Raw genomic sequence first — 9,866 nt, 5'->3', positions numbered from 1 at the left:
CATAAATCTGGCAAAGATGCCGCATCCCGCAGCCGGACTCCAAATTGGTATAAATTTCTAACAGCGTTCTGAGTGTGTTTGCAGTTGTCACCAGAGTTTTGGACGGTTCACAGGTCGTCGATCGAAAGGATTAGCAGTGCACTCGTCCAGGACAATCCCGCAAACTCGAATCCTCTCCGGCATGGAGCAAGTGCCTCTGCAACGTGGCGCATGCGTCGTGGCAGGTGAGTTGGCCAACCAGTCGACGCTGACCCAAACCCAGACCCAAACCCAAACCCAACCCAAGTCATCAGCACTGCGGCGCGTAACTCAACAGTGACGAGCGATCGGCTGTCCGCCCCGTCACCATTAGCACTTCCTTTGGAGGGGCGTCTGTCTGTCCAAGTTTTTGCTGCCTTGCATATTTACGAGGCATGCGTCGTGTTGTTGGCCCACCACCGACTGCCGCCATTCTTGGCAGCCAATTGATGTTGCGGTGCGTTTCTTTTGCAACTGGCACAGTGGGGCGAAGACTGCCTTAAAAGTATCATTTAAATATTTTCGAGCTCTTTGCTCACCGCTCAATGAAACCTTCACAGAATGCGTATCTGGAAAATACTTTTAAATATTGATTCAATACCAAGAATTAGGAATAATAAAATAAAATCTTTTTTTTTTGCAACTATTACAGAAGCGGACATATAAATCCAGACAGAAAAAAAAAATTTGTAAATTTTAATAAATTATGAAACAATATTTCCAGAAAATTTGTAATAAACAAATTAAATGAAAGAATTGGCTAACCAAAACTACTCCTTTTACCTTTCTATTTTTTTTTTTAGAAAAAAACTTAAATTTAAATTATTGATATTTTTTATAAAACTGATAAACTCAAATCAAATTAATTTATTTTTATTTTTAAAGTAATTTTCAAATGATTTAAAAATTTTAATTTAAAGCATATAACGCGGAGGCCTAAATTTTCCGATCGCAAAGCCAATATGGCATCTTTATCATTTCAGTAATTTTCGTTATGTTTCACTTTTTTTTTTACTCTAAAAGTCTACGATACACTTAACTAGATGGTAATTAAATATTAAATACTTAATAGAACCTTTAGTACATATCTTACGACCGTTCAAAGTTGGCATATAGAGGCCATTTCTAAGGTTTCCAAATTTCTTTGCCCGCTACTGTAGGTTGTGTAATTTTCATTTAATAATGATTAATTTTTATTTGTAATTGCTTTGTTATTTATTTATTGAATCTATTACTTTCGGATACTAAATCTTATGGTACTAACCCAACTAACAGTCGTATGACTGAGTTATGATTATAATGATTAATGTACTTTAAAATGTTGAACAAGCAATATCAGTCAAGTTTTGATATTATTGATTTATTGATTTTAACAACGTTAGGGATATGATTTTTTTTTTTTTGAAAAAGTCAAGTTCGATTTAGAAGAATCCCTGTCCCTTGACTGAAATTATGCCCACTGTGCCCCGGCGGAGGAGTAGGAAGCTGATAAATAAAGACCGCGGTGCAGAACCGTCTAAACCGCGCTCGCTATCAGCGCCCAGAATCGCGACGTACTTGGCCTTAATACGGACTGCGAAACTCTGGGCTGCCATCGCCATCGATGGCTGGCAGGGCGTTCATTTCCACTTGGTGCGTCGCCAGTTGCACAGCTCGGAGCAGCAGATAGATTCGCCCACTCGATTCCCACTCGATCATAAAGCACTAATGTTGGGCCGACTCTTTATTCTTCCAGTTCTGGTGCTGCTATGGAGCGGCTGCTTGGCCCAGTTGCAGGTCCAGGTGAGTGCAATGATGCAATGATGCAATAATGCAATAATGCTGTTCCCGAACCCGCTTCCAAAATCTCTTCTTGGCAGGCGCAAAGTGGCTACAACTACGGGCGACCCGAGGGGGGAGCCACCGCCGGAGGTCGACTGGCCACCGGTCCGTATCCCACGTCGGCGGCCATTGCCCTGACCCCCGCCCCCGCCCCGGCCACCACTGCGTACGGAGCGGGACTGTTTCCTTCGCCCGCCGTCGGATTCACGCCCAGTGGCCAGGCGACCACTGCCTTCGGAGCACCGGCCATTGTGGGGGCCAGCAGTCCGGTGGTTCAGCCGCGAAGGCCTTCGCCCGGCGGAATAGCCACCTCAGCGTCCCGCAGCGGACCCTACGGACCGCAGACGCCGCCGTACGGAAGCACTGCGGCAGGTGGCTCCGCCATTCGGGTTCCGAGTGGCGCCGCAGATAGCGGCGACTACAGTGATGCGGAGGGCGACTACTCGGCCATTCCGGGTGTGGCCGGAGTGGATTACCCCGTGTACGCCCAAGTGCCGCGCACCAACTTCGACTGCTCGCAACAGCCCCTGCCCGGTTACTATGCGGACATCGAGGCCCAGTGCCAGGTGTTCCACATCTGCGCCCTCAACCGCACCTACTCCTTCCTATGTCCCAACGGCACGGTCTTCAGCCAGGAGACGCTGGTCTGCGTGTGGTGGAACCAGTACGACTGCGTGTCGGCACCCAGCCTGTACGCCAACAACGCCTACATCTACGACTACTCCGGCGGAGGTAGTGGCCAGTCCAGTGCCAACAATGCCTATCGTCCGGCCGCCGCAGCTTCCACCACTGCCTTCGGAGCTCCTGTGGCCACGAGCGGAGTGACCCTTCGGGCCACCGCAGTGCCCCAGGCGGCTGGCTACAACTCCGGCCGGGGCTCCTATCCCTCGGCCACGCCCACACCAGCCGCCCAGAGCCAGGGTCCGTATGGCGCCGGAGCCGTCCTGCGGCCCGCCATCGTCCCGAGCTCCGGAGTCAACCGATTGCCGCCGAGCGGAGCTGCCGTCGGACTCCTGGCCACCGCTGCCGGCGCTCTTCCCGAGAACGCGGTATCCGGCTTCGGCCAGCAGCCGCAGGCCCAGCTGGTGGCCGGCGGAAACCGAGAGTATCTGCCGCCGGCCGGCGTTGGACAGCAAAGGCAGCGCGGAGGACCCACCGCATAGGCGATCGATCCCCACAGGCACTTGTACCCGGTTATATGGCATTAGACTTAGCGACCCTAGGCTTAGTCTCCTCTTAGAATGTTTGGAGCTCCAAATATACATAGATCCTTACGAATAGTTTTAAAACCCATTCATTGAAATATACTACAAGAAATCGTTTACAAAGGAAGCAATATGTTTAAATGTTAATAGGAAATGGGGATGTTTGGATCGGCGCACTTTGTTTTAAATCCAACACACTTTCAGATGTGTATTTTGTATAAGAATGTTAAGATTTGTTTAGTGAGTTTAAAAAAATGAGCAATGATCACTTTGGTTCTATTGTAGAATTTCATAAAACGTTCAACAGTAAAGTTAAATTTCTACCTCCAACAATCCTTTATTGAAGCGCACTAAGAAAATCGATTTGTAGCTTATCCTTTGCGTGTAAAACTTTGTCCTTTCGCAGCAGTTTTCCGTACTGCTGCTTGAAGTCCGAGCGGATATACAATTGTTTGCCCTTTTTCAGCTTCGGTTGGCCAGCCTTTGGCAGCGGTATCGTCGGATTGAAGGCCATCTGTGTGCTGTCGTACTGCGTGAACAGCTCGTGGGAGGATCTTAAACAACACAATATCTGTAGGGATATAATTTTACCCATATTAGTGTCACTTACAGCTTGCCGATCTCCGTGGGCAGCGCTCCCTCGCCGGAGGCCGGCACTCCGTTGGCAATGTGAACAGCCATGCGGCGCACCGTGGGATGGTAGTGGCGTGCCAGAAGGGCCAACTCATACAGCGACGTGCTGGCGGCATTGCAGTACTCGGGATCTTGCAGTTCGGGGTCATAGCGACCTGAGCCAATGCTAGTGTCCGTGTCCAGCAGATTGTCGAGCACAGAGGTGAGCTGGAAGGTCTGTTTAATGGTGCCCAGCGTGGCCAGGGTGCCGTTGTGCAGCAGGTGCAGGCTTCCAGTGAGTAGCCGCTTCACGAAGGCCATCAGACGCTGCTGGCTCATGTTTCTGCGCCGCTTCACCAGCACCTCATCCAAGGTTCGCAGAATGATGGTGAAGTCTTCGTGATTCTTGCCCGCCTGCACGGCCAGCATGTTCTGGTAAAAGTGCTGGTAGAATCGGATGGGATCGATGTTGAGCACCTCACCCTGTCCCGAAAGGATCACAAAAATGGTCTGGACACAGTGCAATCGCTCTCGGTAACCCAGCTCTTCTTGATCCTCTAAAATGCGGTTGAGCACATCGATAAGATCGGCGAAAAATTCCAGATTAATGACGTGCGCAAATCTTAAATAAATTCAGTAAGTTAGAGAGGTTTTTAGCCATACGACATGCAAAACTACTTACTCTGCCAAGCCCTCTAGAATGGCGCTCAGTACGCGCGACGTCGGATCGTTTTTCAGAACGCGAAAGTAGATGGTGAACACCATCTTGATGATCTCGGTTAGTTTCTGGTGCTTGTCTTGCTTGTTCTCCTCAGCGCGGGTCTCCTCCAGCTCTCTGTTGACCTCGGTGAGCTTCTTCCGCCGCTTGCGCTCTTTCTTGGACAGGCTTAGCAAGCGTTGACGATGCGATTCCAGCTTCTTTTGCTTCAGCTCGTTCTCCTTCTCCGCGTCCAGATTTACGTTCTTGATCTTGAGACTCATCAGACATGTGATGCACTCGACGTGGACGTTGTTCTGCTTGGTTTTGATCAAGTGATTGATGCGACGGACTATGAAGAGGGTCATCTCCAATCGCTTGTCGTTGGCGAAGACTGAGCGAAAGCACTGGTTGACAGCCGTCCGCATCTCCAGGTAATTGCTGTTTAGCATGTAGACCAGCAACTGGGCAATGTTCTGGACGTAGTTAAAGTAGGGATGCGCCACCAGCAGGTCACACATGCACTGCACCGCCACGGTGGCCAACTTTACGGTCTGGGGCGTTCGCAGGCCGCCTCTCCTGTTCACTTGCGCCGTAATCTGCTCCAGTTTCTGCAGGAACTTCTTGAACTGCTGAAGCAGGGCGTTCTCAAAGGTCACACGGTCAAGGGTGGCCTTGCGCAACGTTTGCATCTTGGTGTCCACCTGACCCACTCGATACTCGGGCAGAATGTCCTTGAAGATCTCGGTGACAGATATTATGGCCAGTTTTCTCACGGACATAAGGTTCGCCTGCTTGCTGGCCGGGTTGATCTCGTCCATGAGCTCGTAGAGGGCATGGAAATTGCGCATCTTGTCCTCTGGTTTCTCGAGCAAACCGGAGCAAATGATTCCAATACGGTACTTCTGCCGTTCGATCTCCTGCTGGCGAGCAATCAGCAGATCCGTCGTCGAGATAAGCTTTTGGACGGGTACGGCAGACGCCGCTTCGACATCGTTGACCACATCATCGTCGCTGTCCTCGTACTCCGTTTCCCCATCTAAATCACTATCCTCCTCTGCCGCGGACTCTTCTTCCTGCTCCGCCTCATTCTGCTTTTTCTGCTTGGGCTTCGGCAGGTAATCCACCTCAGTCGTGCGTGTGATTATCTGACCATCTCTGGACTTGATGGGCAGCAGATCCAGCTTGATTTTCTGCGCTGCCTGTTCTTTTTTGGTGTCCGAGGCGTAGGCGCGTTCCAAGCCGATTGATTGCCCCTGGTCAGGTTCATCCTGGCCAGCGGTTTTGGCCTTTCGCTTCCGTTTGTTGGCCTGCAGCAGGGCGAGATCATCGCCGTCCAGCATGTCTGCAATGTTGTCCAGCATCTGGTCGTCGCCATCCTCGTCGTCTTCGTCCAGCGGATCGAGTCCCAGGGAGGCCAGTTTGTTGTGCTTCTTGCGTTGCGCCAAGTTGTCGCGTTTTCTCGCCTTCTGCGAGAATATATTCTGGCCCTGTTCTCGCTTGGAAGTAAGTTGGTCGCGCTTTTGCTTCTGCTTTTGTTGTTGCTGCTTCGACAGCGGTGTTTTCTTCGATTTTAGGTGAGCGGCCCGCTTCACCGAGCTGATTTTCACCTTTTTCTAAAGACAATTTGGTTCGTATTTGTAATGTATAGTAATTAGAGCTACTCACCGCTCCCATCCTGCCTATTTTAATAGTTGTTTATTCAAAATTCTTAAGTGTTGACTTCTTAATTTGCCGAGCACATGGGAAGCTAAGAGAACTGCCAACTTTCCAGCGGCGAGCAACAGCTGGTTCGGAGGTGGCAACTCTTTTTGTTATTGTGGTATTTTTCAGGTATATTTTCGCTATCTGCGGTCTTACATAAATACTGATAAATGGTTCATGTATTGACTATTAAGAAACGTTTACACTAGAGCGGAGTTAGTTAATTTTTAAGATATGTGTAGAACTACATCTTTTAGGTTTATTTGATATATTATGGCTAACTCGCTTTTATTTTATTTGGATGGCTATAACCCTCGCTAAAACAACTATCAACATCTGTTACATAGAACTATGACACTATCATTGAATAACTCGGTTTCCGTCTGCCACCAGCTTTATAATAAAATTTGAACTTTGAAAAATGTACTGCTGTTTAATTATTTTGTTTGTTTATTGGCTTATAATTTATCAATTATGGTTAAAATTTGATTAAATTCCTTGTCAGTTCAAATTCATTGTCGCCAAGACTGTAAAAATGCACCGAAATAAAATCGGCTAAACATCGGCTGGAAACGTGCGGCTAGGAAAGTAAATTTCAAGTTCAAGGAATAACCTGGAAATTTTTGGAAATAAAATATCTTCCATACCATATTTAAAGGATCAAAAGGCTCAAAAGTAGTCCCAAGAAAACAAATGATGTTTTTCGTATCATGACAGCCCTTTCTTCCTCCACTTAAATTCGTTCGGAAACTAGAACAAAGACGGCAGAATTGAAAAATAATAAAGGCTAGCATTAAAACGATTCTGACGCAATAATGTTCTTAAGATTTCTAATAATAAGGTAAAAATATTTTATCATAATGATATTATAATATTTAAAAACAATTCATTTCTGTGATTACGGGTCTAATTCATCAGCCAAATTCTTGGGAAAAGTTTCCGTGAGTTTGTTTTTGGAAATTATCAAAGAATTAACAGAAGGAATTTTGATTGCTTGTTAATCTTTTGAAAACGAAAACTGGAACAGGTCTGGGAAATTGGAAACCCTGTGAATGTATCAAACGGTTATAGAAATCGGGCCAAGTTACCGAATCTCTAATCAACCAAACAAAGTTCTGGTGAATTCCCAAACCTTCGCTCCCACTAGAAATAATAAACTTTTACCTCTGGCGAATAACCATAATAGCCAATTTTAACTTCGCTGACCCAAAATAGAAGATGTAATCCATAACTTTTAAGGCCTCCAGACCCCATTCACCCTTTCGCCGCTGAATTATAAGATTATTTTTAAGGATGGTATATTTTATAACGGTAACTTAAGGCATTTTTGGTATTTTTGAATTCAAAGCTGCCGTTTTAGTCGCAACTTCTGTGGTCACACTGCACATCGCAGTGTAAATAAACAAATGTCCGACGAGGATGATTATATGTCCGACAAATTCCTGGCTGGGTAAGATTGGAACTAACAGAATCATCACCATGTGAAGAAACCCCTTTCGTTTTCCAATTAGCTTGCAGGACGTGCGTCCCAGTTTGGTGCACAATCGCGGCAAGAAGCGCCAAGTCGAAATCGAGACCAAAAAGGAGGACCTGAAGAAGAGGCAACGAGAGGCAACCGCTGCCTGCGGAAACGTGGACAATGCTCGGCTCCAGGAGTCACTCAACAGACCACTAACCGCCGATAACAAGGGCTTCCAGCTGCTGGCTAAAATGGGCTATAAAGCGGGATCTGGATTGGGTAAACAGCCGGATGCCCGTACGGAACCCGTAGGGATCACCATTAAGAGCGGTCGTGGAGGCCTAGGCCGCGAGGCAGCCGTGACCGAGTTGAACCTTAGGCGGCAGGAACTACGCAGAGCCCATCTCCTCAGCAAGGCCGGGATTGAGTCCCGCGAGGAAATCAGCACTGAAGCTTACAGACGAAGAGCGACCCACAAAGCGGAGGAACGCAAACTCCAGTTCGACATAAAGCGTTGTCAGCAAACCTGCGAATCCTTGGATCTTAAATCCGGTATTACAGAACCAGACCTGGAGTTCTTTTGGCCACCTAAACCAAAAGACGAAGAAGAAACAAAAAGCGAAGGCGAGCCGGAAGTGGAGGAGGAGCCAGCCAAGGAAGAACCATTCACTCCATCGGAGCAGCTAGAACTCCTCACTGGCTACATGCGCACCGCCTACTGCTTCTGCTACTGGTGTGGAACACACTACGAAGACGCCGAAGATCTAAGCACCAATTGTCCAGGACTCACACGAGATGATCACTAGTCCCAGCAAAAAAAAAAAAAACAATTCTAGGTTAATTACACATAATTTCACAAAATCTCTGAAGGTTTAAAATTATTTTACAATAATACATAGTCAAAAACAGTTAGCGGTGTATCTGGTTCGGAAAAATGCGTATAGACGAGTTGGAATTCGGTGAGTGGGAGCTACAAGCGACCCTCCAGCTTCTGTATCAGATCGTGGGTGCGTTCGATGACACTGAAGATGAACGGCCGTTCCATTGGATCGGTGCGGAGCATGTAGTTAATTAAATCGTGCATGTCCTGGGAAAGAATGCTTATTTAGCCAATACTTTAGGGTTGTGAGATATTGTCTTGCCTCTGTGTAGATGGAATCCTCTGGAATGTTGACGTTACCGCTAAGCACAGCTAAAGCCACGCTGTCGCCTCGCTCGTAGATGGGATCGTAGGGTGAATTAAAGTAGCACATTGCATATAGCACACAACCAAGACTCTGAAATGGGAATAAATAAACACATATGAAGATTGAAGTTGTTTTAGTCGAATTTACATAAATACCCATATGTCCGTCCTCTCGTCGATAGTGCAGTAGGTTTTTACGGTGAATAGCTCCGGAGCCCGGTAGACTATGGAGCTCCTTTCCTCTGCCTCGTCCTGCAGCCGCTGGGCATCCGTCTGGCCGACAATCTGCAGTCGAGCCTCCGTCATGGAGCCGAGATCCACAATAATGGGCTCGAACGAGTCCGACAGACAGATGTTCGCCGTTTTCAGATCGCGGTGGGCCAGCGGCACTGGCTTGGCCTCGTGGATGGCCTTCAAACCCTCGCAGACGCCCAGGAAGATCTGCAGGATCTGGGCCTCGGGCATGTGGTCCTGTTTCCGCGAGCGCAGCTGCAGGTGGTCCGCCAGAGAGCCGTGCTTGTAGTAGGGCAGCACGATGTACAAGGTGCTCGTTGTGTTGATGACGATGTCCGCCTGGCCCTTCAGCTCATAGTCCACCACCCGGATGACGTTCTCCGAGTCGATTTTTCGGCAGTTTTCGATTTCCCGCAGCGCGATGTTCTGGTCATCGATGCTGTGGCAGGTGATGCGCTTTATCGCATAGCTCCGTCGCGTGGAGGCGTTTTCCCCAAGGTCGATGAGACTGAAGCCCCTGTAGAGATACCCAGAGATTAGATATTTAGGAGGAGATAGTGGTTCTCTCGTACCCTGTCGCCAGCCTGTCGCGGATTGTGTAGCGGGATCCGTTGATGTTCAGGGTCTCCTTCCGGCAGAAGCAGCCTCGCTTCATGATCAGCGTCCAGCCTATGCTCTGCATTTTGTCTTAATTACACTACGGACTTTACAACTTTAAGCCTAACAACTAGTTTAATTCATGTACAAAACCTAAATAGAAAACAGAAAGCTGAAGTGCAATGGTTATGCGGGGGAGAGATTACGAAGTTCGGTTATTATGTATTTCTTGGTAGATTTCATGATTTTGCTTACTGAGTTTTAGCTAGTAATGTCTTGTTCTTGTATTCTTTTAATTCCTCTTAAATTTAATTAACTATCATATACTTTACA

At 47.6% G+C, this 9,866-nt stretch overlaps 4 protein-coding genes across 5 annotated transcripts; 2 read left to right on the top strand and 2 right to left on the bottom strand.

The window, feature by feature from the left end:
• Window positions 1-101: 101 nt before the first annotated feature.
• On the top strand, window positions 102-3,171 carry LOC108141180. Of its 2 annotated transcripts, XM_017264414.2 has the most exons (3): window positions 102-224; window positions 1,754-1,800; window positions 1,878-3,171. In XM_017264414.2, exons 1-3 carry the CDS (start codon window positions 182-184, stop codon window positions 3,000-3,002), a joined length of 1,215 nt encoding a protein of 404 aa, XP_017119903.1. In that variant the 5' UTR covers window positions 102-181; the 3' UTR covers window positions 3,003-3,171. The 2 variants fall into 2 exon arrangements, with proteins under 2 accessions (XP_017119903.1, XP_017119902.1); XM_017264413.2 differs by lacking the exon at window positions 102-224 and having other exon boundaries at window positions 1,405-1,800.
• Window positions 3,172-3,356: 185 nt separating this feature from the next.
• On the bottom strand, window positions 3,357-6,126 carry LOC108141179 (nucleolar complex protein 3 homolog). The gene is made up of 4 exons (XM_017264410.2): window positions 6,022-6,126; window positions 4,339-5,969; window positions 3,655-4,278; window positions 3,357-3,598 (listed from the first exon to the last, which is right to left on the bottom strand). The coding sequence occupies exons 1-4, from the start codon at window positions 6,028-6,030 to the stop codon at window positions 3,382-3,384; spliced, it is 2,481 nt and encodes an 826-aa protein (XP_017119899.1). The 5' UTR covers window positions 6,031-6,126; the 3' UTR covers window positions 3,357-3,381.
• Window positions 6,127-7,417: 1,291 nt separating this feature from the next.
• LOC108141233 (G patch domain-containing protein 11) lies at window positions 7,418-8,428 on the top strand. Its single transcript, XM_017264488.2, has 2 exons — window positions 7,418-7,507; window positions 7,569-8,428. Exons 1-2 carry the CDS (start codon window positions 7,464-7,466, stop codon window positions 8,320-8,322), a joined length of 798 nt encoding a protein of 265 aa, XP_017119977.1. The 5' UTR covers window positions 7,418-7,463; the 3' UTR covers window positions 8,323-8,428.
• LOC108141232 (serine/threonine-protein kinase 16) lies at window positions 8,368-9,863 on the bottom strand. The gene is made up of 5 exons (XM_017264487.2): window positions 9,789-9,863; window positions 9,509-9,705; window positions 8,859-9,453; window positions 8,659-8,793; window positions 8,368-8,603 (listed from the first exon to the last, which is right to left on the bottom strand). The coding sequence occupies exons 2-5, from the start codon at window positions 9,616-9,618 to the stop codon at window positions 8,487-8,489; spliced, it is 957 nt and encodes a 318-aa protein (XP_017119976.1). The 5' UTR covers window positions 9,619-9,705; window positions 9,789-9,863; the 3' UTR covers window positions 8,368-8,486.
• Between the last annotated feature and the right edge of the window lie 3 nt (window positions 9,864-9,866).

This window comes from Drosophila elegans, unplaced genomic scaffold, assembly GCF_018152505.1.
Source record: "Drosophila elegans isolate 14027-0461.03 unplaced genomic scaffold, ASM1815250v1 contig_476, whole genome shotgun sequence".
Taxonomy (NCBI): Eukaryota; Metazoa; Arthropoda; class Insecta; order Diptera; family Drosophilidae; genus Drosophila; species Drosophila elegans.
This window is presented reverse-complemented; position numbering and strand designations above follow the sequence as displayed.